This window comes from Narcine bancroftii, chromosome 6 (assembly GCF_036971445.1).
Source record: "Narcine bancroftii isolate sNarBan1 chromosome 6, sNarBan1.hap1, whole genome shotgun sequence".
NCBI lineage: Eukaryota > Metazoa > Chordata > Chondrichthyes > Torpediniformes > Narcinidae > Narcine > Narcine bancroftii.
The window spans coordinates 78,863,133-78,891,120 of NC_091474.1; the positions used below are offsets into that span (position 1 = coordinate 78,863,133).

General features: G+C 44.1%; 1 protein-coding gene across 1 annotated transcript; it reads right to left on the bottom strand.

Annotated features, from left to right (window-relative positions):
- Positions 1-1,339: 1,339 nt before the first annotated feature.
- Positions 1,340-27,988, bottom strand: LOC138737310 (uncharacterized). Its single transcript, XM_069888063.1, has 6 exons — positions 27,660-27,988; positions 26,870-27,021; positions 14,609-14,738; positions 7,023-7,225; positions 2,462-2,562; positions 1,340-1,410 (listed from the first exon to the last, which is right to left on the bottom strand). Exons 1-4 carry the CDS (start codon positions 27,986-27,988, stop codon positions 7,138-7,140), a joined length of 699 nt encoding a protein of 232 aa, XP_069744164.1. The 3' UTR covers positions 1,340-1,410; positions 2,462-2,562; positions 7,023-7,137.

A 27,988-nucleotide genomic window follows, 5' to 3' on the forward strand; every position in this document is an offset into this window, starting at 1 on the left:
CTGTCATGGTGGCCAGTGGAGAGCTCGCCATATAACACGATCTTGGGAAGGCGATGGTCCTCCATTCTGGAGACGTGACCCATCCAGCGCAGCTGGATCTTCAGCAGCGTGGACTCGATGCTGTCGACCTCTGCCATCTCGAGTACTTCGACGTTAGGGATGAAAACGCTCCAATGGATGTTGAGGATGGAGCGGAGACAATGCTGGTGGAAGCGTTCTAGGAGCCGTAGGTGGTGCCGGTAGAGGACCCATGATTCGGAGCCGAACAGGAGTGTGGGTATGACAACGGCTCTGTATACGCTTATCTTTGTGAGGTTTTTCAGTTGGTTGTTTTTCCAGACTCTTTTGTGTAGTCTTTCAAAGGCGCTATTTGCCTTGGCGAGTCTGTTGTCTATCTCATTGTCGATCCTTGCATCTGATGAGATGGTGCAGCCGAGATAGGTAAACTGGTTGACCGTTTTGAGTTTTGTGTGCCCGATGGAGATGTGGGGGGGCTGGTAGTCATGGTGGGGAGCTGGCTGATGGAGGACCTTAGTTTTCTTCAGGCTGACTTCCAGGCCAAACATTTTGGCAGTTTCCGCAAAGCAGGACGTCAAGCGCTGAAGAGCTGGCTCTGAATGGGCAACAAACACTAATTAATTAATAATTAATGGGCCAACATTTCTACAGATTTCTTACTCTCTGAAAAGCATTTCCTCCTCACATAAATTCCCTCCCTTGAATATAGAGCCTCTATCCCCTTAAGCTTGACTCACCTGCCAGTGGAAGCAACCTCCCTACATCTATCTCATCCATCCCATTTTATTTTCTCTGCCTTCCCACCAGTTTCCCCCAGATTCCACCACTTTCCAACCCACTCGAGCAAGTACAGTGACCATTAACGTACTGGCACAAGAGTGCGGGAGATCACGCAGCATTCATAGAAAGCAAAGAAGTGGCTGACGTTTTGGGCCTGAGTCCTTCTTCAGGTGTAAAACATGAAAGTCTGCAGACACCGTGGGTTGAAGTAAAAGCACCTTGCTGGACAAACAGCATACTTTATATAACAAAGATAACCAACATTTTGGGCTTGAGCCCTTCATCAAGGTATGAACAAAATGTAGGCAGGTGCCCAAACAAAAATAGCAGGGCTAGAGGTGGTGGGGGGGGGGGAGTCCAGGGGGTGCTTTTGTGCACTGTCCCAGACCCCAGCTTCTATAGACTCCTTGCCTACCCTCAATTACCCTGCCAACCTTTGGGATGTGCGAAGAAACTGGAGGAGCCAAGGGAAACTCACACTGTCACTGGGAGAAGGAATGAAGTCCACGCAGTTGCAATTGGACCCAGCTTGATGGAACTCCAGCGTCTATGTAGATGCCGGTCGACTGACTGATTCTCGAGCTCTGAAGCTGAATAGAAATTGGCTGTTCACTGCATCATTGCAGATTAATAGAAAAAAAAATCAGTCATCACGTTAACTTAATAATGTAGAACATAAAAGCAAAATAAGCTCAATGTGGCTTTTTCCCAGAGTTTTGATTGAATTATTGATAAAGCTTCACCAATACTGCAACCAGCTTTGACAGAGAAAATATTATTAATTTGCACCTTTCAAACGCAATGATAGACCATGATGCCAAAAAGAGTCTGCTTCAAGATGAGAAAACCTATTGGCTTCAAGGGGTAGCTTACAAGAGCAAAGAAGGGTGTGGGATCTGGGTAAAATATAGCAAAGGAAAGGAGGGTCCCCGATGGGAAAGAATGAAGCTTGCAGCAAAGGCGAGATCACAGAGGTAGTGAAGAGTTAAACCATCCGCAAACTGGAGGAACAACACCTCATATTCTGTCTCGGCACCCTCCGACCAGATAAGTATTAACCCCCACCCCTGTAATCTTTCCCTGTAGCCCCTTTCACACTTGCCATTGACCCCAGGAATCAAAAGCCAATCTGCCTTTAAAGTGCCAAGTGTGAAAGCAAAGTCTGCTCAACGCCGGCATAAGATGACGTCATCTCACACCGGGGATTGGTGGCCTCAACCCCTAGAACAATCCCCGGCGTCTGCAGACACCAGGGTTGAGATCAGGCAAGTGTGAAACGGGCAACTGCATTGCAGACATTTCCTATTAAAGGTAGAAGGGATAAACCCTTGCAGTGTGAAAGCATTCAGTGTCCCAGTTAGGCCAAACCCCCATTCCTATCCCAGGACACTGAACGGCCGATTTACTGGGATGCGTGTGAAATGGGCTTACGTTTCCTTTCCTCTCTTCCCTTTTCACTCTGTCTGTCTCCCTTCACCGAGCCAAAAACAACCCCTCCTCCCCATCAATTCTCACCTTTCTCTTTCCTATCCCCTTATCACATCCAATTAACATGTTTGTCTGCTGGCCTGTACTCCTTCTTATATCTCATTCTTCCCTTCTCCCCAGCCTTTTAATTCTTGAGAAAGGGCTCAGGCCCCAAACACCAGTAAAATATCTTTACCTCCCATGGGTGGTGCAAGACCGGCCAAGTTCCTCCAGCATTTCTGCATTCTTATTACAATCTCAGCAACTGCAGGCTTTCGTGTTTCACTTAAAGCCTTCCTGTTGAAATGGGGATCGTGGCTTTAATGTTGAGGGACAAAACAATTGGAATTGACAAGGAATTATACTATAGCTCACCAATGTACAAAAAAACTGCAAGGTGTGTGATCAGATGTACAATAGCAGCCTCCTGAAACTCCCTCATGTCGAGGAATTAAATCAAAAAGCACATCAAAAATGATGAGTATTCAATACAGATCAAGTTTTACAAATTTCCATTCTTTACTTGAAAAGATTAGATAAATTACCTTCATCAGGCTTTCAGACAAAGTAGAAAAGGAATCATTAGGCCTTGAAAACTGTGTTATCGACCCATAAGTGAATCGTAACCACATCATCTGGCAAACAACAGAGACAAGTTGAAGCTGTGTGTGAGAATGGAAGGAGGAGTGGGGAGATAGATGGTGGTTGGGGTGGGGATGGGTCAAGAAAAGGAGAAGAGAGATGAGGAGGGGGAGTGGAAGGGGAGGGACAAGCAAGGTTGAAATGGATGAGAGGAGGGAGAAAGATTGAGATGAGAAGGGAGAGAGGGAGAGATGGAGAAATGTTGTCAAGAGAGAGAGGGGCAAGTAAGAAATGGAAGAAGTGAGAGAAGGAGAAAGCAAGATGGTGAAGGAAGAGATGGGGAGAGAGAGGGAGGGGAGGGCAGGGAAAGGGAGAGGAGAGGGAGGGGGAGAGAGGAGAGGGAGAGGGAGGGGGAAGGAGGGAGAGGAAGAGGAGGAGACGGGGAGAGGAAGGGAAGAAGTTGGAGGAAAAGGGGAGGTGATGAAGGAGAAGGGCTGGGATAGGGAGAGAGAGGGAGAGAGGAGAGGAGAGGGAAAAGAAGGAGGAGAAGGGGAGAGGAAGAGGGAGAGAGTGGGGTAGGGGGAGGGAGAGCGAGATCTGCAGGCACCTGAACATCAAAAAATAGAGCTGTCAAGGCAGGGACTCAGTGAACATAATAAAGAAGCAAAAGGGAGCAACAGACTTGAGTTTGGATCCTGAATTACTGACGGTGCCCTGGGCGAAGAGAAACCTGACGGGGATACCGCCAGGTATATGCATCCTCCAGGTATGGCCCAAACAGAGCCTATTGTCAGTGGGAACATGGCAGAAAATGGTTGTGATTCAGAAATAAACAAACATTTGTTGTTATTCTGCAGTCATTTGTCTGATGTTGTTCTCATTCATATCAACCCAGCAGGTTCCTCGAGCAATCATTTTGTCTCTCCATGATATGACTTGCATTTCGTCCTCACAATAATATACTTTTACTGCAGTTAAGAAAAATGTTTTAAAGATGCATAGACTCAGTGGAAACATCAGAGAGGTTTCATGTAGCACTTCTTCTGTTAGTTAACAACCCGTAATTGATCTCTGGTGTGAAAGTTATGTACGCTCATGACAAACCCTGAATGGAAATCATATTTAATAAAAATATTCACTGTATATAATGGAACGGCCTATTTTTCTGCTGCAGGACACTTTGCTCAGTTATACATGAGAGTAGTATGTGATATGCAGTCTTGAATAATTAGAACAATGTAAGGCATGATAAGTGTAGTGGTTAACATAACGCTATTACAATGCCAGCAACCTGGTCTCAGATCCGTCACTGTCTGTAAGGAGCTTGTACGTTCTCCCTGTGTCCTGCGTAGATTTCCCCTGGATGCTCCAGACCCCCCCCCCCCGCCCCCACCACCACACTCCAAAGATGCCTGGGGTTAGTAACGGGTTGCATGGGCACATTTCGGCGGCAATGTCTCGTGGGCCAGAGGGGCTGCTACTGAGCCATTTCTCTAAAATTAACATTTTTAAACATTAAAAAATAATTCCGTTCTCTGAAAATTCATTCCTAAGCCAATTTTAGCCATGTCTGGACTAGCCATTCTCAACGGGGGCCACAGTATATTTAAGGGGGGGGGGAGCACAGATTGAAATCATAAAATGTTTTTCATGTAGTCAGTAGGAGAGAAGTACAGAAAAACTAACAGAACTTGCCCGCTTCACAGGGAAGGGGCCCATAAACTTTTAGCAGGGTCCTCAGGAGGGTATTGCCAAAATAAAATTTGAGAATGGCTGGTCTAGAACGTGCCAAATACTCCCCCCTGTATTCTCTCTATTCAATATGAATAATCAGGAATACATTACAGGGGCATCGTAATAACAGTGGGTTTGGATTCAAACATGAACTCAAGTCTGTATCAACAGAGAGTTCAAGACCAGGCCAAAATTGCTGATTCCATTGTAACACAGACCATATACATCATATCCCCTACTTACGATGGTGTGACTTACAATTTTTCAAAGTTACAATTGTGTGACTGTTGTTATTTACTTTCATGTAATATGTTAAAGGAAGGTGGAGAGTGGGGCAGTGGGATCAGTTTAGGGAATGATAATGGGCTGTGGGGAGGAGCAGGGCAGTGGGATCAGTGTGGGGGCCTGACACAGCGCTGTTGGGAGACAGTGAACATCATGTCCTAGCCAAATTTTGAAGTACAGTATGGAATCAAACCATCGTAACTTTGAAAAATCTTACGTCAGACCATCATAAGCCGGGAACTATCTGCACCTACGTTACTGCACAAAAGGTAGTACTGTCTGCTGTCCATTTCATGATGCTTGAGTTAACCACAGCACGGTTAGAGTCATGGTTAGCTCAACGCTGTAACAGCACCAGAGACTGGGAACTGGGTTCAAACCTGGTGCAGTCTGTAAGTAGTTTCTCCCAGTGCCCGTGGTGGGTTTTCTCCGGGCGCTCCGGATTCAAAACAGGCACTGAAGAGTGCAGGTCAAATGTGTGTAATTGGGCGGCATGGGCTCGTGGGCCTGTTACTGTGCTAAATAGATATTTTTTGCAGTTATGATGAGTACCACCATTAAAACCGTCCCTGTGTAATGCACTCTAGCCATCCATTATTCTGCATATTCTTTTGTGAAGTGTAAATAGCACTCAACGCAAATTGTGGCGATCAAAGTAACAGTTAACTTTAGGAAGCTGTTCTCCTATGGTCCAGAAAATAGGCACCAGAAAAAGGTCCATCAAATTCAACGAACGAGTGGTGTTGACGCAGTGGGCCATAGAGCTTGCTTCTGAGCTGTGATTGTTCTCAGTTATATTTTGTTCCTTCTCATATTGAATGAGAATAAATTAATAATAATTTTACATTTGTTACATTTATTTTTTTAAATTTTGACATACAGCAGGCCATTTTGGCCCATGAGCCCGAGCTGCCCAATTACACCTCATTGATCTACAAACCCAGGGACGTATTTTTTGAACGGTGGAAGGAAACCAGAGCCCCCGGAGGAAACCCACGTAGACACAGCGAGAATTCCTTACAGACAGTGCAGGATTTGAACCCTGGTCCTGATCACTGGTGCAGTAACAGCGTTGCATTAACCACCGCACTAACCTTGCTGCCCACATTGGTATGATGGCCAGTGATGGGCAGAACGGCCTGTTCCCTGGCTGTGCGACTCCATTACTCAAACAGTAGTATGTGACCTTTAATTCTGATGAAGAGCTGTTCTCAAACAGCACTTGTGTGAGAGCGGATTTGTGATTATAATTGTCTCTAGAAGTTCGTTGCTTTATAAATTATGTTTAATTGGCAAAAAGATTTGTTTTTCTGGTAGAGACAATTCAGTTTTCCCTCTTGGGTTTAGCACAGTTCTCAGCCAATCAAACTCTCCCCTCATGAATATCCATGTTATAATTGTCAATTTCAAATCCGGTCCTTGGATTTAAAATAAGCCAACCAGTCATCTCAGTGTACTGGGGCTAATTTTGCAAATGGACCATCTGTAAATATATCTTTGCAATAAAATTAAAAGCCCTTTCAATGTAAAATGATGTATGATAAAATATTGCAGATGTTCAACTGGTGTTGAGGGAAGGTGTGCTTACAGGATCGTAGATTTTAATAGCGCCTTTGAAGAAAAAAGCTGAAAAGTCAGACATGCCCACATTTCTCAGTCCTTCATGCGGAAATTACATTGTTACACTACAATCAAACTCTTGCTAACAAGCAACTCGGAAGTGGAGACAGAAAACGAAGACTGATATGACATTGTCATCTCCACAAAACCTGGAACTGAGATCTGAAATCAGGTTTGCAAGAAGCAGGGGAACTCACAACTTGTAATCTCCCCAACGTCAGTGAGACTGGGCATGGACTGGGAGTTCTGCTTTGTTGAGAACCTTGGCCCTGTCCATCGCAATACCGTGGATCTCCCCGCCCCATTCCCTTGATGACATATCTATGGTCTCATGCACTGGCACATTGAGACCACATGCCATAATGGAAGAACAACAACTCATCCTCCTTCTCGGCCTCCAACCAGATTGCATTAACATCAACATCTCCAGTTTCTGCCCCACTTCTTCTTCCCCGTTGCCTTTCCCCCAGCTCTGACTCTCTCCCTCTTCCCATTTCCCTCTGTTCTCCTTTCACAGAACCAAAATCAATCCTCACCTCTCCTCTTATCATATCCAAGGAACACCTTTTGTTCGTCTGGACTCATCACCATGCCAGTCTTCAGTATTTATTCTGACATCTTCCAGCTGTTTGCTTATTCCTGAAGAAAGGCTCAGGCCCGAAATGTTGGTAATACACCTCCTCTGGACACTGCAAAACTGTCGAGTTCCTCCAGCATTTCTGTGCTTTTAATACATGACCTGTAGCAAATGTGGACAGAAAATGGTACATCAACCCTCCTCAATTCCACACCACCTGGTGAGGTTATGAACAGGTGCATGCTAAAAAGTTACAGTCATGGTTGATGCAAGGCAAATAGCCTTTCAGAAGTTGGCTAACTGATTTAACTATTTGCCTTCTAATATGTTTAGTAGATTGCTAAAGGTTTGGAGGCACCACTTCTGGAGTTGTTTGGGAGAATCATTTTAACTCAGATCAAAGAGAGGCAACAATTTATTTTTATATTGCAAATGGAGATTCTGATCAGGAGAGCCAGCAAACAAACAAAATTTAACAGAGCCGCACGAAGTATGAAGGAACATATCAAAGCCTGGACAATGGGGCCAGAGTCATTTGAAACCAAGGAAGAAACGTTTAAGATCAAGACATCATTTAGATTTCAAATTCAGGTTTATTATCAGAGTACAAGACAGTATGATGAGCATAGCAGTTAACGCAACGCAGTTACAGTGCCAGCAATTGGGATCAGGGTTCAAAACCAGTGATGTCTGTAAGGAGTTTGTACACTCTCCCCATGTCTGCATGGGTTTTCCCCAGGTGCTCCAGTTTCCTCCCACCTTTCGAAAATGTACCGGAGTGTAGGTCAAGTAAGTGTAATTGGGCAGCATGGGTTCGTAAACCAAAAGGGCCTGTTATCATGCAGTATGTCTAAATTTATTTAATTTTTCAAAACATTTTTTTAATAATTTTATTTAAGTGCATACATGACATCACATACAACCCTAAGATTCCTTTCCCTGAGGGCTAGGGAGAATTACCACTTATTGGTAGCGCAATAAAAACACTACACAATGTACACATGTAAAGAAATATAAACAAACTGACAACAACACAGAGAGAGAACAAAATTCAATAAATTGCAAAAGTTAAGGATCCTAAAATGAGCCCCTGATTGAGTTTGTTGTTGGGGAGTCTGACGGTGGAGGGGGAGCAGCTGTTTCTGAACCTGGGGATGCGAGTCTTGTGGCACCGATACCTTTTCCTGATGGCAGCAGTGAGAACAGAATTGAAGTGGCAGTCAGTGCAGATCGATGAGTGCAGTGGTGACGGGAATGGGATCTGAGCTACAGAGTTGTGAAAGACCTCAACCTTAAGGACGCAAAATCAGAAAATGTTGGAAATACTCAGCAGGTCAGGCAGCAGCTTTGGGGAGAGAAAAAGTGATCATGTTTCAGGTCAATTTTTTTAAATATATCAGAATTTGCTGAATTTGCCTGATAACGGGTGTTTTCTGAATGGATTTACATGTTATGTGACCATGTGGGTTTTCCCCAGGTGTTCTGCTTTTCTCTCACATCACAAAGGTGTTGGTATGTTCATGTAAATTACCCCTTGGTCTTTTGAGTGGTACACGCAACCGAAGGGAGTTCCTGGGTGAGTGAAAGGATGTGGTTGAAGGTCTACAAGGAGTTAAGAAGAGGGTAATGGGACCAGTGGGATTATGGAGGTTTGGTATGACACCAGAAACTCTGGAAAATTTCTAGAAGTGGATTGACTGCATCACAGCCTGATACGGGGACGCCAATACCCCTGAGCGTAAAGCTCTGCAAAAGGTAGTGGACACAGCCCAGGACATCACAGGAAAAACACTCCTCACTGTCAAGAACATCTACAGGGAACGCTGCCTTTGGAGAGCAGCAGCAATCATCAAGGATCCACACCACCCAGCACACGGTCTGTTCTCACTGCTGCCATCAGGAAAGAGGTATCGGTGCCACAAGCCTCGCCCCACCAGGTTCAGGAACCATCGACTCCCCAACAACAAACTCAATCAGGGGCTCATTTAAGGGCTCTTATTTTTGCACTTCATTGATTTTTTTCTCTCTCTATTGCACAGTCAAATTGTTTACATTTCTTTATTTGTTCACATGTATAAGTTGAATACATTTTCTTTGCACTACCAATAAGTGGCCCACGGGAAAAAGGAATCTCAGGGTTACATGTAATGTTGTGTATGCACTCTGACAATAAATCTGAATTGTAAACTGTGGTACGGTTAGAATAGTGGTTAGCCAGAACTATTACAGCGCCTGTGATTGGGACCTGGGTTTGAATCCCATGCTGTCTGTAAGGGGTTTGTGCATTCTCCCCGTGTCTGCGTGGGTTCACTCTGGGCCCTCTGGTTTCCTCCCACCCTTCAAAACATACAGGAGGTTGTAGGCTAATTGGGTGTAAGCGGGCAGCATGGGCTCGTGCGCCAAAAGGGCCTTTTATCGTGCTCTATGTCTAAATTTTAGTTTTAAAAAATCTGACCTGTTGAAGGCTGGCATGAGCTTGATTGGGCAATATGCCATGCTCGGACCTGTCATTAATAAGGCTGATGCAATGCGGAGTGAGGAATGTCAGCAGGATTGGATTGGCCTGAAATAGACAAGCCTGGTGGTAGCGAAGGTGCACGAGGTCCCTGATGATCTGGCTCCTTCACTGCAACATCATCCAGGGCGTAACGCCTGCCTAAAAGTGAGACAACTCAAAGCCACCCCAAGGGGAAGGAGCATGCACAGAGGTGCAACCACAGGTCAGTATTGAGCAGTAAGAGAATTTCTGTCACCTCCTCCGTCGGCTCCTCCCAAGAGCTCAACCAAGCTGAGGAATCCACACAATTGCAGGCTTCCAATTCAAGTCAATCACTTGTTTAAAACTTACTTGTGAGGTGGTTTAAATATGATTGATTGAAAATATACTTTCCACCAGCACGTGCATGCAGGCAGAACCAATTCTGATCGATTTGGCTGAAGATGATTGATCAGCTGTTTAATCTGGCAGCAGCTTTATTGACAGTGGCTGTGAACATGTCACCATTTCGGTACAACAGGGGCTCTGTTCTGAAGCGTCTACCAATCTAATCTCAATCCACTCAAAAGTGGAGTATTTATACCTTCTTCGTAACTAAACCAGATCCATCCCTACAGTCCTTTGGAATTCGTTACCAAGAGGGTTGTGAAATCTCGGTCACCTAGTGTTCTCAAAATTGAAATCAAAAGCTGTTTGGATAAGACCATAAAACAGAAACATAAGAGCAGAAATAGGCCATTCAGTCCATCAAGTCTGCCCCACCATTTAATCATGAGGTAATCCATTTTCCCATTCAGCTCCACTGCCTGACCTTCTCCCATAAACTTTAATACTGGCTAATCAAGAATGTTGTCTTAAATATGCCCAATAACTTGGCGTCCACAACCACCTGTGGCAACAAATTCCACAGATTTAACACACTCTGGCTGAAGAAATTCCTCCACAGCTCTGTTCTAAACAGAGGCCCTTCAATCCTGAAATTCTGCCCTCTTGTCTGGTACTCTCCCACCATGGGAAACAACCTTTCTACATCTACTCTGTCCATGCCTTTCAACATACAAAAATTTTCAATGAGATTCTGCCACCCTCATTCTCCAAAATTCCAAAAGAACTACATGAAGGGAGATGGGGTAGCGTAGGAAAGTGACAATGTGATTTAAATTTAGACAGAGCCCAGTAGCAGGCCCTTTCAGGCCACAAGCCCATGCCCCCCAATTACATGCAATTGACCTACAAACCCCAGTACATTTTGAACGGTGGGAGGAAACCAGAGCACCCGGAAGAAACCTACAGGGAAAACTCCTTCCAGATGGCACAGGATTTGAACTCAGCTTGCTGGCACTGGAATAGCGTGGCACTAACCGCTTCTCTAACCGTGACACCTGGGTAGGATTTGTCATGATCCTACTGCACATGAAAACTTGCAGAAGGGGCAGAAAGGGCCCTTCGTGCTTGAGCTCTTCTGTTTGTTCAGACAATAGTGAGCTTTCGTCCATATCTTCTGGACAAGGTCCTCTTCACCTTTTCTGGGAGAAGCTTATAGAAAGCGTGGCTGAAGAAGTGGAAACACTGCAACACTTTCAACGGTTTGTCACCCAACAAAACACAGGTGGACCCCGACTTACGACCCTCTGGACATACAATGAAAAATATTTTAAAAATAAATTAAAAAATATGTAAATATAAAAATTAAACTTTTGGGGTGAAAGTAGGGGCCTATCTATGGAAAATAGCACCTATGGCAGGGGTGGTCAACCTCCCCCGAGAGCTGGCCGCCATGTTGTATTTGACAAATGATAAAATGGATTTTACTTACGTCCATTTTGCGATACAACCGGTTGGTCAGAACGGAATATGGACATAAGTCGAGTACACGTCCCCTATGAGGATGCTAGCTTGGACAGAGAACGGTGAAGGCTGTCTACGTTGTCCCATGGCATCAATTGCTGCATCCCTCCAGGATTAAAACAAAACTAAAATACATAAGGTAGTGATCATGGGAGATTTTAACTTACCTCACATTGATTGGGATACCCATACAGTTAGAGGGTTGGATGGGCTAGAGTTCGTTAAATGTGTTCAAGATTGTTTTCTAAATCAATTAGTAGAAGAACCGACTCGGGACGGTGTAATACTAGATCTCCTGCTAGGGAACGAGCTAGGTCAGATATCGGACATTAATGTTGGAGAAAAAATTGGGTCTAGTGATCATAACTCTGTTAGTTTTCGGGTAGTTTTAGGGAAGAGCAAAGAGGGGCCTAAAGTTGAGGTTCTGGATTGGAGTAGAGCAAATTTCGAAGGAATAAGAAGAGATTTGGGGAGTATTGAGCGGGACAGGATATTTTCAGGTAAGGATGTAAATTAAAAATGGAGTATATTCAAAAAAGAAATTTTGAGGGTACAGAGTAGATATGTCCCAGTGAGGATCAAAGGAAAGGCTGGAAGTCATAGGGAGGCTTGGTTTTCGAGGAATATTGGAAATTTGGTTAGGGGAAAAAGGGAGGTGTACAAGAGGTATAAAGAGCAGGGAGCTGAGAGTTTGAAGGAGGACTACAAGGAGTGTAGAAGGAATCTTAAGAAAGAAATGAGAAAGGCCAAAAAAAGGCACGAAGAGGCTTTGGATGACAGAGTAAAAATAAATCCAAAGGGTTTCTATAGGTACATTAAAAGTAAAAGATTAGTGAGGGATAAAATTGGACCCCTTGTAGATAGCGAGGGTAGGCTGAGTGAGAAGGCAGAGGAAATGGTGGAAATTTTCAATGATTTCTTTGCCTCGGTATTCACTAGGGAAAAAAATGTTGAACCAGTTGAAGTAAATAAAATTAGTGGGGAGGTCATGAAGCATATAAGGATAACCGAGGAGGTAGTGATGGCTGTGTTGAAAAAGATAAAGGTGGATAAATCTCCGGGACCAGACAAAATATTCCCAAGGACACTCAGGGAGGCTTGTGGACAGATAGTGGTGCCATTAACAAAGATATTTAGGATGTCACTGGTCACGGGGGTAGTGGCAAAGGATTGGAGGGTGGCGCATGTGGTTCCGCTGTTTAAGAAAGGGTCCAAATGTAAACCTGGGAATTATAGGCCCGTGAATCTGACGTCTGTGGTGGGTAAGTTGATGGAAAGTGTTCTGAGGGATGGTATTTACAAATATTTGGAGGTACAGGGATTGATAGGGAGTAATCAGCATGGTTTTGTCAGGGGTAGATCATGCTTGACAAACCTGATTGAATTTTTCGAGGGGGTTACAAAAAAGGTTGATGAAGGGAAAGCTGTGGATGTTGTCTATTTAGACTTTAGTAAAGCTTTTGACAAAGATCCCCACAGGAGGTTAGGAAAAAAGGTGGAGGCATTAGGTATAAATAAGGAGGTAGTGAAATGGATTCACCAATGGTTGGATGGGAGGTGTCAGAGAGTAGTGGTAGAAAATTGTTTGTCCAATTGGAGGCAGGTGACTAGTGGAGTTCCTGGGATCGGTCCTGGGTCCACTATTGTTTGTTACATATATTACCGATCTGGAAGTAGGGGTGGAGAATTGGATAAGCAAGTTTGCGGATGATACAAAGATTGGTGGTGTTGTGGACAGTGAGGAAGATTACCGTAGATTAAAAGGTGATTTAGGAAGGCTGGAGGTGTGGGCTGAGAAATGGCTGATGGAATTTAATACAGATAAGTGTGAGGTGCTACATTTTGGAAAGGCAAATCTAAATAGGTCATATGCATTAAATGGTAGGCTATTGAGATGTGCAGAACAACAAAGGGATTTAGGAGTGATGGTAAATAGTACCCTCAAGGCTGATACTCAGGTAGATGGTGTGGTGAAGAAGGCATTTGGAATGTTGACCTTCATAAATCGGAGTATTGAATTCAAGAGCAGGGAGGTTATGATGAAATTGTACAAGGCATTGGTGAGGCCAAATTTGGAGTACTGTGTACAGTTTTGGTCACCAAATTATAGGAAAGATATAAACAAAATAGAGAGAGTGCAGAGAAGGTTCACGAGAATGTTGACAGGATTTCAAGATTTGAGTTAGAGGGAAAGGTTGTGCAGACTAGGGCTTTTTTCTCTGGAGCGTAGAAGATTGAGAGGGGACTTGATAGAGGTGTTTAAGATTTTAAAAGGGACAGACAGAGTAAATGTAAATAGGCTTTTTCAATTAAGAGTGGGGGAGATTCAAACTAGAGGGCATGGTTTAAGATTGAAAGGGGAAAATTATAAGGGGAACATGAGGGGAAATTTCTTTACGCAAAGGGTGGTAGGGATGTGGAATGAGCTTCCGGAAGACGTGGTTGAGGCGGGATAATTGGTTACATTTAAGGATAGACTGGATAGTTACATGGATAAGAGGGGACTGGAGGGGTATGGACCGGGTGCTGGTCAGTGGGACTAGGAGGGTGGGAATTTGTTATGGCATGGACTAGTAGGGCCGAACTGGCCTGTTCTGTGCTGTAAGTGGTTATATGGTTATACGGTTATTGCCAAGATCCAAATAAACTTTGCTGAATATCAAGGAGTTTGAGTATGTCAACGTATGTCACCGTAGACTCTCAAACTTCTACAGGTGTACTGTGCAGAGCATTCTGACAGGTTGCATCACTGTCTGGTACAGAGGTGCCAACGCTGACACAAAAGATTTCCAGAGGGTTGTTAACTTGGCCTGCAACATCACGGGCACCACTCTCCACTCCATCGAGTACATCTATAAGAGGCGGTGTCTTAAGAAAGCAGCCTCTATCCTCAAGGACTCCCAGCACCCTCTTCACTCTGTTACCACCAGGAAGGAGGTGCAAGACGAGCACTCAGCAGCTCAAGGACAGCTTCTTCCTTGCTGCCTGCCTGCAAATTCCTGAATGAACAATGAATTATAGACACTGCCTTTCTTTCACTTTTTTTTCTTGCACTGTTTTTATTTATTTTATGATGTGGTTTATATAAATGTTAACACTGTGATGGTGCCGCAAAACACAAATTTTCTGACATGTTCATGACAATGAATTCTGATTCTTAAGTCTTTGAGATTCTCCCCACATCAAGCACACATTGTTACCGTTCAGTTCCAGCCAAGCGCAGCACAAGGAAGTTCACCCAGAAAGTGGTTGGTATTGGAGCGTGTTGCCTGTATGCGAGCGATGCAGAGTCTCTCAGACTTGATTCACCAAGATATAGGAGGCCAGGTCCTGGAAAAAAAGAGGATTGGTAGAGATGAGAAGCTGGAAGGACTCAGTGGATCAGGCCCCATCCATGGAGAGCCAACATTTTGGAGTGAAACACAGAAGTCTACAGATGCTGTGACTGAGGCAAAAACACATAGAAATGCTGGAGAAACTTGGCTGGTCCCGCAGCAATAGGAGGTAAAGATATATTACTGACATTTCGTGTCTAAACCCTTCGTCAAGGAATAAGCAAAGAACAGGGAAGAGGTGTCAGAATTAAGACTGAAGACTGGCCGGGGGGAGGAGTCCCGACCAACAAAAGGTGTTAATTGGATATGATAAAAGGAGAGGTGAGAATTGACTTCAGCTCTGTGAAAGGAGACAGAGGGAAATGGAAAGAGAGAGGGAGAGAGGGAGAAACAGAGCTGGCGGAAAGTTGCAAGGGAGAAGAAAGAGGTGTGTGGTTTAATGGAAACCGGAGTCATCTGGCTGAAGGTGCCCAGTTGGAAGATGAGGTGTGGTTCCTCCAATTTGCAAGTGGTCTCAGTCTGGCAGTGCATGAGACCATGGACAGACACGTCAGCAAGGGAATGGGGAAAGGAATTTAAATGGGTGGCCATTGGGAGATCCACGCTATTGCGGCGGAAAGAGCCAAGGTGCTTAATGAAGCGATCTCCCAGTCTGCGTCCAATGTGGAGAAGACCAGAAGGGGAGCATTGGATCAACTCTGCAGATTCATTAGTTAAATGTTGCATCACTGTGAAGGGCTGTTTCAGGTCAGCTTGGTCTTGGTAAAGGGATCTGGCCTGAAACAACGCTCCATGACCCTTTGAGTTCCTCCAGCTTCTCATTGCGGCATATTGGGGTCTCTGGTATGGATGGATCAGTGACAGGTGGGCTGAAAGGTCTTTTTCTGTGCTGTATGACACAGTGTTTAGTGATGCAGTACAGCCCGTTGCTCACAACAACCAATGAGTACATTATCTATCATTGCACTGTCTGGAAAGAAAATGCATCTGCGACATCGAATTATAAATCTGTATGGGAGAGGCTCTGAGGTTGGAGAAGACACAGGCGGCGGGCTTTTGGCAACTCAAGGTGAGGAACCCATGTGGGCTGTGAGCGAGGGACTCACACCAGGCTGCAGACTGTTGGAAACTGTCTGAAGGGGTACCAGGTAATGGAACCAGGATGCGAGAGAGTGCTGTGAGCGTTAAAGGGGTCCTGATTATATCACAGGTTTGGATCCAGAACTCCAGTTGATGAAGGTTTAGAATGAACGCTGTGTGGCTGCAGGAGAGGCAAATCCAGGGACACTCAATGACTCTGGAGGAACTCTCTTTTACTTTTCTTTCTCTGACCGTAAGGGGTGCTGGCAATTTCTGCTGACAGCCTAACAGTGGACTAAAAGAAATTTTGTGTAATATCACATTTTCAGTTTTATTACCACAATATTAAAGAGTTTTGAATCTTGAAGGTAAAAATGGCACCTCAACTCAGTTTGTATTCAAACCAGAATCACTGCTCTCCCATTAACTGATCCAGTTGAAGAGAACCTTAATCAAAACGGCACATAGCTGGCCCCCGAGTTGCAAGGATTTTAGATTTTATTTCAGATTTGTGGCAATTGCTGAATTTGGCTTTTGATTACTGACTAATCAGCGTGTCCTGGGTTTGTAAATGCTCTTGGGAGACATTTAATATGAACTCAGTTGATGCAACAGCTTCTGATGACAGACATCAATAACTGGAAACCTCCATAATTATCAGAGACTCAAATGTTGTCAGAAATATTCCTATTTACTTTAAAGCATGGATTCTTTCCATGACTGTCCTCGGGGTAAATATGATATGCAATGAGCTTTAAAGAGCTTTCAGCTTTGCTCAGGTGTTTGACTCCACTGATGCCTGAGAACGAGGGTGACAGACGCTATTTATTCAGGTGCTTTGTAGTGAAGGCTTCACCCATTATCAGTGCTGCCGCATGATCATGAAGGGGGCAATTATTCACTGTAGTGACATTGGGGAAGAAGGCTTTAATGTGAACTGCCAGCCTCTGCACACCTGAGCTCAGTCAGACTGGCTGCTTAAGAATAAACAGTTCCTGTACACAGCCCAACATTCTTGCTCACCATGTTACAGAGAGGGGATATTCTTAACCCTTAAACCGAGCCCTGATACAGGAATAAGCCACGTTATATAGTGTCAGGGGGTTCCCCATCAGGGCTGCTGTGGAACAGACCATTGCCCTCACAGCACCAAAGCTCAATGGGGATCAGATTTCAGATTTATTGTCAGAGAACATATTACTCTGAGATTCTTCTTCCTGCGGGCCAGGCAGAATTTCCATTTATTGGTAGTGCAAAACAACTGATCTCATTTTACATGTTAACAAATAAAGAAATGTAAACAAACTGACTGTGCAATACAGAGAGAACAAAAAGAAAATCAATAAAGTGCAGAAGTCCTTAAATGAGCCCCTGTGTGAGTTTGTTGTTGAGGAGTCTGATGGTGGAGGGGGAGCAGCTGTTCCTGAACCTGGTCGTGCGAGTCTTGGGGCACCTCCACCTCTTTCCTGATGGCAGCAGCAAGAACAGAGCATGTGCTGGGTGGTGTGGATCCTTGAGGATTGCTACTGCCCTCCGACGGCAACAATCTGATATGGTGAAAGTGATTGGGCCAATCTTGAACAAAGAACGAGAAGCTGGAGGAACTCAGTGGGCCAGGCATCCATGGGTGGAAATGGTCAGTCCACATCTCGGGTCAGAACCTCTTAACAGCACTAAAGTGGGAAGGGGAGATATCAAGGATATCAAAGGGGGAACAAGAGAAAGAAAAGGAGACAGGAAGATCTTGAGGAAAGGCTAAGAGGTGATTGGTAGACAGGTAGGAGGAGAGACCACTGGGTGGGAGGGGGAATTTGAAACAAAGCAACAGGTTTCAACAATTTTTGAAAAACCCATCTATTTCATTAATGTCTTTCAGAGTTCAGATTTATTGTCAGAGAACATACGTGGCATTCAACCCTGAGATTCTTTTCCCTGTGGGCCAGGCAGAATTTCTACTCATTGGTGGCAAATATACATGTAAACAAATAAAGAATGTAAACAAACTCTGCAATGCAGAGAGAAAAAAATGTCAATAAAATGCAAAAGTAGGAGTCCCTAAATGAGTCTCTGATTGAGTTTGTTGTTGAGGAGTCTGGTGATCGAGGGGTAGCCGCTATTCCTGAACCTGGAACCAAGGAAGGAAACCTGTTGTCTTCTGGCTTGTAGGCAGCTCTGGTCCAATGTGGTTGCTGCTTAAGACTTCCTCCTAAATGGTCAAGTAAGCTGTTAAGTTTTTCGCTTCTTTCATCTGAACTCTCAGCCCTTCCCATTCCTCCTCTCTTTTCCATGTCAGGTCCACTTTTCCACAAGTCCGCAATTACCACCTCGTACCTGGAGAGTTAGTTACAATAGCCAAGCAACAAACCAACGAGAACATCGGTGGGATGTGGAAGGAAATGGGAGCACTTAAGGCAGAAGCTCAGTCAGTCACAGGGAACGTGCTAACACTCTACAACTGATCAGAGATCAGGATTGAAGGCAGTTGGCAGAGCTGAGATCCTGAACCAGACTTCATTTGCACCATAACCATTGCATTCAGGCTAAACGATGGATGTTTTGAGAGGACAATGAGGGACTTGGAGATCCTTTTCACATCTCAAGACCCACCTCTCAATGAAGGACTCCAGTCCTTCAGAAAACCATTTGGCCAACTGAAGAAAAAGGTTTTGAAGAACAAATCCTGAAATTCAAGCACATTCATGGTTTTCCCAGCTGCTGCCATCTGCTGTATACTTCAACATCTTGATCATCTATGACAGCTTTAATCCAAAATCAACATCACCTGTCATTATAATCCGGCATTGGCAGACCAATTTTAAGCTCAACATCTCCACCAAAGGCTCTGATCAATTCTGGTGGTGTTGGGATGGGGTGGGAAGATGGCGGAGAAACATCATTCGGACACTTCACCACCCAAACTCCTGAATGGCTATTTTATTCTCAACTCTGTCACTTAAGAGATTTTCAGAAAGAACAAAGAAAACATATCAAGCATGTTCCTTGGAGAACCATAGGATCCTCATTGATTTATGCGAATGCCTTCCCTTTACTACGTAAATTGGAGGAGTCACATCTGAATAGGCATCGAGGGTGCTCAGGCTCTACAAAGAGACCTCTTGGAGGCCATGGAAGAGCAGAACGAGTGTGAAGACAACCTCAGCCAGATCAGAACCCACCAAAATGTAAGGGACCATATTATCCTCAGCTGCGAGGGACAATCATGAGAAGGCTTGTCAATGGCTAGACTTTGTGAGGAGTTTGACGAGATTCTGTACTTCGCCACAGACTTTATGGAGGTGCCAGCTCTCAGGACAAGAATAAACTCCAGAGGGTTGTTAACTCGGCCTGCAACATCACAGGCACCAAGACTTTACTCCATCAAGGACATCGACATGAGGCGGTGTCTTAAGAAAGCAGCCTCTATCCTCAAAGAACCCCAGCCCCTGGCCATGCCCTCTTCACTCTGCTACCATCGGGAAAAAGGTACAGGAGCTTAAAGACGAGCACTCAGTGACACAAGGACAGTTTCTTCCCCTCCGCCATCAGATTCCTGAATGATCAATGAGCCAAAGATGCTGCCTCACTTTGTCTTTTCACGCACTATTTTTATTTATTTTTTTTGTAAGGTGGTTTATATGAATATTTACACTGTGATGTTGCTGTAAAACAACAAATTTCTGACTTGATCATGACAATAAATTCTGATTCTGTCTGGTATACAATCCAGAGATTATTGGGGGATCAGAGGTGGAGAGGGTGAGTAAATTTAGGTTCTTGGGAGTCACTATCTTGGAAAATCTTTCCTGGACCCAACACACCAATGGCATCGTGAAGAAAGCACATCAATGCCTCTACTTCTTCAGGAGTTTGCAGAGGTTTGGTATGATACCAGAAACCTTGGCAAATGTCTACAGAGGTGTGGTGGAGAGTGTGCTGATCAGTTATATCACCGTCTGGTATGGGGACACCAATACCCCTGAACCATCCAAAAGGTAGTGGACTCAGCCCAGGACATTACAGGCAAAATCCTCTCCACAACTGAGAACATCTACAAGGAACATTGCTGTCGGAGAGCAGTAGCGATCATCAAGGATCCACCCCACCCAGCAAACCCTCTGATCTCACTATCAGGAAAGATGTCTAGGTGCCACAAGACTTGCACAACCAGGTTCAGGAACAGCTGCTCTCCTTCCACCATCAGATTCCTCAACAACAAACTCAATCAGGGACTCATTTAAGGCCTCTCACTTGTGCACTTTATTGATTTTCTTTTGTTCTCTCTGTATTGCACAGTCAGGTTGTTAACATTTTTTATTTGTTTACATAGTCACACTGTGTGCAGTTTAATTTTGGCACTATCAATTAGTGGTAATTCTGCCTGCCCCGCAGGAAAAAGGAATCTCAGGTTGTATGTCATGTCCCATATGTCCTCTGACAATAATCTGAAATCTGCCTATTGCATGAAGAGTCAAACAGAATGCATTTTAAAATGGGGTGCTGAGGAGGCAAACTAATTTAATAAGAATTTCAGAGAGTTGGAGCTGTCAGAAATAAAACTTCTCACACATGAGTCTCTTTAAAACTGATGACACGACAAGCTTTATTTACAAGTCTGCAGAGTTGGACTCAACTGGTTTCTCACCAGTTAAGCCCCGATACATACAGTGCATTGATTTTTATACCCTTATTGTTTGCCCTTCCCCTTCTTATTAATACTGTTTTAATTGGTTAGTATTGCAAAAGCATTCTAAGTACAACTGCATTTTTAATTATCACGTTCGTTACGTATGCTGCGAACTCTACATACACTAAATTCTGTTTCTCACCCTTCTTATCAATCTTTTGTCTCCTGCATGTCTCTCACTATGACCATGAAAAGATATGTTTAAAAAACATATCCAGCTGAACTTTTTGTCCTTGGCTGCTAGTAAGCTCCCTGTCCGTTCTGGCTTCCCTTTTTATGATTAATCATCACATTTTAACTTAAGCCATTTTAACCTAAATTCTCTATCTATAACAGGAGCTATGGAACAAGGACCTGGAGGAGATCACTCTTGGGGAAGGGAATCACAACAGGAATGAATTGTTCTGTGCTGGTCCGGACTATAGGAGAGCTCTTTCTTTTTTTAATGAGTTTAACATGTAAACTTACATATAAAATTTAAGGAAAACACATAACAAATCACCTTGTATTCATGAAGCACAAAAAAACTGATGAAAGTCCATCAACAATAGATACAAGTGATTGAATTAACCTATAATGTTCATGTTAAACCCATATTTGCCAAGTTAAGTCAACTAAAATAAAACATAAAAGGAAAAAAACAATCCCAAGATTTACATCCAATCTACCCCCTCCCTCTAATCAAGGTTTCCTTCTATTAATTGTGGATCCGATGGCGACCTCCAGAATGAAGAGCTCTGAAAATCGTTGTTGAGGAGGGAGATGCGGTAATCAAATGCTATCAAGCACCATTAATGCTTTACCTCTTGTGATGCTCTATCCAGGGGGCAGCTCTTGAACTGACAGAATGCAAGACATTTGGAATGGGCAGATTCAAGGCCAAGGGCAGCCTCAGCACTCAAGCCATGAATGGCGCACGAGGCAAGCATCCAATGACTTGAACATGAATTTGACAATCATTCCTCACCCAAATCAGCCCAAGAACTTGAAGAGCCTTAACATCTGAGTTTAAATTTGGGAATTTCAATGTAAAATTACCTATATATACATTGCTGGGATTCCAATGCTTCCCACTTTTGTCCCTTGCTGGTGTATCATCTTTTCAGGCTGCATCAACATTTCATTGTGCTTCACATGGTTGAGGGGAAGCAATTGAACAATTATTAACTTGTGAAACAACTTCAACCACCACTAAAGCCAATGTTTCAGAGATACTTGCTTTGCTGGTAATTAATCAAGCATCAGTAATCTTCTTTTTAACCCATTGTAAAGTTTTGCACTCCTGATTTTTCAAAAACTGACTCTTACACCTCCAACTGGTGTGATAAGTTTAAACAACTACAACCCGATGGACCAGTGTTCTCCAGTCCTCAGTGCAAACCACCCACAACCAGATATACCCACCATGACTACCAGCCCCCCCACATCTCCATCGGGCATACAAAACTCAAAACGGTGATATGGCTGCACCATATCATCAGATGCAAGGATCGACAATGAGATAGACAACAGACTCGCCAAGGCAAATAGCGCCTTTGGAAGACTACACAAAAGAGTCTGGAAAAACAACCAACTGAAAAACCTCACAAAGATAAGCGTATACAGAGCCGTTGTCATACCCACACTCCTGTTCGGCTCCGAATCATGGGTCCTCTACCGGCATCGCCTACGGCTCCTAGAATGCTTCCACCAGCGTTGTCTCCGCTCCATCCTCAACATTCATTGGAGCGACTTCATCCCTAACATCGAAGTACCCGAGATGGCAGAGGCCGACAGCATCGAATCCACGCTGTTGAAGATCAAACTGCGCTGGGTAGGTCACGTCTCCAGAATGGAGGACCATCGCCTTCCCAAGATTGTGTTATATGGCGAGCTCTCCACTGGCCATCGTGTCAGAGGTGCACCAAAAAAGAGGTACAAGGACTGCCTAAAGAAATCCCTTGGTGCCTGCCACATTGACCATTGCCAGTGGGCTGATATTGCCTCAAACCGTGCATCTTGGCGCCACACAGTTCGGCAGGCAGCAACCTCCTTTGAAGAAGACCGCAGAGCCCACCTCACTGACAAAAGACAAAGGAGGAAAAACCCAACACCCAACCCCAAACAAAAAATTTTCCCCTGCAACCGCTGCAACCGTGTCTGCCTGTCCCACATCGGACTTGTCAGCCTGCAGCTGACGTTGACATTTACCCCTCCATAAATCTTCATCCGCGAAGCCAAGCCAAAGAGAAGAAAGAAAAAAAGACAGTCCTACAATACATATGCAGGGCAAGTATTAATCTGCACAAATAACTAAATGCTATTTTGTAAATATTAGAATCTTGGATGGTCATGTGAGCATTTCCTTTGGTCATTCAGTGTACTCACTGACAACGGGAAGAAGCTGTTCCTCAGCCTGGTGGTGCTGGCCCTGACACTCCTGTATCACTTCACCAAAGGGAGCAGCTGAAAGATGCTGTGTGCAGGGTGGAAGGGGTCCTCAGTGATTTTGTGCATCCTCTTCAGACACCAATCCCAATAGTTAATGTCGATGGCGGGGTGTGGGGTGGAGGTGGGGAGTCTTCAATGATCCTCTCTGCCACTCTTCTATGGATTGACCTCCGATCCATTTCTCTGCAGCAACCGTACCACACTCTGATGCAGCTACCCAGGACGCTCTCAATAGAGCTTCAGTAGTAAGTTGACATAATGGTAGATGGTAGCCTTGCCCCCTTCAGTCTTCTCAGGGGGTTCAGTCACTCTTGCACCTTCCTGCCAAAGGAAGAGATGGTGTGTGTCCTCGAAAGATCACTAGTTAAGTGAAGTCCAAGAATCTTGGAGCTTTCTCCCCTCTCCACTACAGTGTTGTCGATGTGCAGTGGAGGGTGGTCATTCTTTGTCCTCTTGAAGTTCACGATCACCTCTTTCATCTTGTTCAAGTTGAGACTTGGGTTGTCATTCTCACACAGCGTCACAATCATTAAGATGAACAGTGTGATCAATGGGCACCTTAGATGGTGAGAAGGTAATTGCCTTTCTCCCACACACACTGGAAACAATGTTTCTCATGTGGTTACCCATCCCTGCATCAAATCACCCACAGCCAGCTTTTCAAATGCTTACTTTTGAGTAACATCATTGAACGCACCTTGAGGCAGGATTGGAGATTACAGAATCAGAATTTCTTGCCATGAAATTTGTTGTTTTTCAGCAGCATCCCAGTGTGAACATCTAACCCAGAGGTTCTCCGTGGTGATATATAATTACACCACTAGGTCACCAGGGGTCATCCCGATGACTTTATATATAAAGCAGTCCATAGCTACAGTCTAGCCTTCCAGGTTCGTCTTGCAGAGAAACAAGACCTCTTAGAGTATATATTGGTTTATTAAAGCTGTCTTATACTTGCACTGCTGGTGTGGTTATTGTCAGTACAATTTAATAAACTAATATGTACAGTAAGATGTCTTGTCTCTCTGCAAGACAAACCTGGAAGGCGAGACTGTAGTTCTGGACTGCTTTATATACAAGGTAATCGGGATGACCCCTGGTGACCTAGTGGTGTAATTACATATCACTACACACTCACATCCCACTTTAGGTGTTCCCTGTGCCATCGGTGCTCTGTGAGTAGTAAGGGATGACAAGGTGGGATGAGAGCGGATCTATAAAAAACACCCACAAAATAAACAAGAGTGAGGTAAAGCAGTGTTTGTGGTTCATTGATCATTCAGAAATCTGATATCAGTGGGGATGAAGCCGTCCTTGTGCTGCTGGGTGCTCGTCTTCAGGTTCCTCTACCTTTATCCCAGTGGTAGCAAGGGTAGGGCGGTGGGGTTCCTTGCTTGCTTAAGGTGCTGCCTCTTGTAGATGTCCTCGATGGAGTGAAGTCTGGTGACACAGGCCGAGTTAACTACCCTTTGAAGCTTTTTTTCATCCTGAATGTTGGCTTCTCCATACAAGACAATGATGCAACCAATCAGAATGCTTTGCGCGGTACCCCTGTAGAAGTTTTCGAGCGTCTTCGTTGACATACTGAATGCAACAAGAAATGTTCCATCGATTTTATTTTTCAGGAAAATTTCAATCTGGCCGTGTTGTTTAATCTCTGACTTAACAGAGCTGAAAAATCATGTTTGACAGAGAGCTCCGTGGATTCCCAGGCTTGGCAAAGTTCTGAGCGAGAGCCTCATCTCCCTTCCTTTGTCTTCTAAATTATTGTTGCTGAGCACCAGGAGATGTCTTTGCCTGCATGTCTCACCTTGGAAAGAAGCAGCACATCACGCAGCCTATTAGTGATTTTGCACACTTTGCTGCTGGTGCAACCTGTCAACATGCCAGCAATATTCACCGTCTGACACCTACATTATCAGCTGGAAACTTCAAGGGCTCCTGATTGTGATGATATGAGTTTCCATGACAATAGAATGTATTTAGTGCACCAGAGCTGCCCTGGATAAACAGTGATTCTTTACGAAAACAAGAAGGTCATTACTGCAGATTGTCAAATCAATTCGGAGAGTGTCTCAGCGGATTAAGGCATCTTCTTTCTGCACTGACGTGGTGTCAATAGTACTGGGCCACTGGTGCATGGTCAGATGATTGAAGTGAAATGCCCATCAGTCATTGAGCTGAGGTGGACTAATGATTCCCTGTGCTGCCTATTAGAACTACATGACAACTCAATTCTTGTTGCAGGATAAAGTGACCTTGTTGCTTTACTTGAAGCTGAATTAAATTGACAAGAGCAGCTAATCTGTACCTTGGGCGATTAACAGAACTTAAGCAGGAGGCCGCAGCAGCGTGCATGCTAAATGTATCTTTTTTCCCTTAATTCCAGATATTGCTTTATTATAGGTAATCTAAGCCCATTACTGTATTACCTGTCAAGATATGTTACAATGAACCATCCCTGCCTTGCAATTTCTGCGGCCAAACTTCCTTCCCTGGAACCTTCGGCATGCTTTGTAGACAGCCTGAAGACTCCAGCAGATGTATTGTCGCGAGCATCCAATGGTGCTCAGCTGGTAGTTGACAATGCAAAGCCTTAATACCACTGTTGGTGGTCCATGTAATGGGTACAAAATCCATAGTGTCTTATAAGCAAGAATTAGAAACTGATAACTCCCTTCTGAATGGGGGGTGGGGGTGGGGGGTGGTGAGTAATTGGCAGCTTCTAATAAAGGACATAGCTTTCACTTATCTTCATTTACTGGAGTCCTGACAGAATGACAGATCTCTAATCAGCTTTAAAAAAAGTCAATGATTTGAGAGAAAAGAAACCCGATGGCACATTTTAAAAGAATCACGCAATATCTAATAAACATGATAACTCAAGAGAAAATAACTTTGTCTTAAATAATAAATTTGATATTGAATTGGCATATTGCTCGATGAGCTTATATGTTAAAATATTTAATGTGTACCAACATAGCTCCAGAGAATCATTTCCACAATTGTTTTGGTAAAGAAGCAATTTACATTTTTAATCGGATGTGTAAAAGTAGAATTAATTTTCATGTATATTCTATGTATAGTAAAATCCCTGTTATCCGGAATTCAAGCAACCAGCAACCTCGAGAACCTGGCAAAAAAAATAAATGGGTCCAAAAATATGGAAGTTTAAAATTGGCACACCTCCCCATGAGTTCTCCACTCTCGCAATATGAAGTCTCAAGCAACTAGGAAACTCGCTTATCCGGCATGTGCAGATCCCCGTAAGTGCTGGATATCAGGGGTTTTATTGTACAATCGTACCTCTTCCTTTCATTTTTAAGGTGAAACAGCAGCTTTCAAGAAAAGTGCCCGTTTGATGTACAGTGGATGAAAACGCGTGACATAACTTGTAAGCATAGCATTCCACGAGACAACGAGCAGTGTTTTTGAGCCAGCAACAAGGCAGGTAACCGGGAGTCCACCAACTTCATCACATCCACCCAGCACAATCCATCATTGGACCCGTAACTTAAGCAACTTCGCTGACCGCTCCCAGGTATACATAAAGTCCTGTGCAATGACTAAAATTGGCTGTGTAAGACAGGTGTGCCTGCTAATCTAATCTTGCCAACCATGATAGCAGTTTCAGCCAAGAATTGTCATTAATATACCTAGTTATTGCAGTTGGCCATTTTGCTGGTGTTGATAAAATTAACGTCATTTTAAAATAAACTCTGTCCCAGTCTTTACATATAATTATAGCAAAGTGTATCAATAAAATGTACAACCAGTAAAGGGCAATTACTTCAGAACCAGACCCAGGAACTGATGAAATGATATGCATAGTAAATGGATGAACCCCACTGTCATTATTGCATCATCAGATAGCCAAGGATTTGTGAAGAAACAAATTTTAACATATAAATACTCATAAAGGCAATACATACTTAGGGTGGCACAGCTGGTGTAGTGGTTAGCGCAACCCTGTGACAGCGCCTGCGATCTGGACCGGGGTTCGAATCCTGCTCTGTCTGTAAGGAGTTTGTACGTTCTCCCCGTGTATATTTGGGTTTCCTCCGGGTGCTCCGGTTTCCTCCTACTATTCAAAAAACAATGAAGGTCAATTGGGTGTAATTGGGCGTCAAGGGCTTGTGGGCCGGAAGGGCCTGTTACTGAGCTGAATGCCTAAATTTTAAAAATGCTTAGATTCTTCATCTTGGGCTTTCCAAACCTGGGCTGCCATATTGCTTCTGTCTTCCAACTCAACCCCTCCCACACCCCAACCTGGCTCCATTGGTTTGTCATCTGTTATCTCCCCTTAGCCCACCTATCAGAATCAGAATTTGTTGTCACGAACAAGTCATGAAATTCATTGGTTTGCGGTAGCGTCACAGTGCAAACATTTATATAAACTACCTGACAAAACTAAATAAAAATAATTCACGAAAAGTCAAAGTGAGGGAGTGTCTTTGGTTCGTTCAGGAATCTGATGGCAGCGGGGAAGAAGCTGTCCTTGTTCTGTTGAGAGCTCATCTTCAGGCCTTTTCCCCGATGGTAGCAGAGTGAAGATGGCATGACCTGGGTGGTCGGGGTCCTTGTGGATAGAGGCTGCTTTCTTAAGACACCGCCTCTTGTAGATGCCCTCGATGGAGTGAAGACTGGTGCCAATGATGTTGCAGGCCAGGTTATAAACCCTCTGGAATTATTTTCATGTCCTGAGTGTTGGTACCTCCATACCAGACAGTGATGTAACCAGCCAGAATGCTCTCCTGTAGAAGTTTTCGTAGGTCCTCAGTGACATACCGTATCTTCTCAAACACCTCACAAAGTATAGTTGCTGGTGAGCCTTCTTTGTGATTGCATTGACATGGAGGCTCCAGGACAGGTTCTCGGACACCCAGGAATTTGAAGACCTTGACCCACTCCACTACTGTCCCCTTAATGAAGATTGGTCCATATTCTCCTGATTTACTCCTCATCTCTTCAGTCCTGAAAGCAGGATTTGCACCAGAAATGTCAACTGGCCATTTCCCTCTCAGGTTGTTCCCTGATTCAGGTTCCAGCAT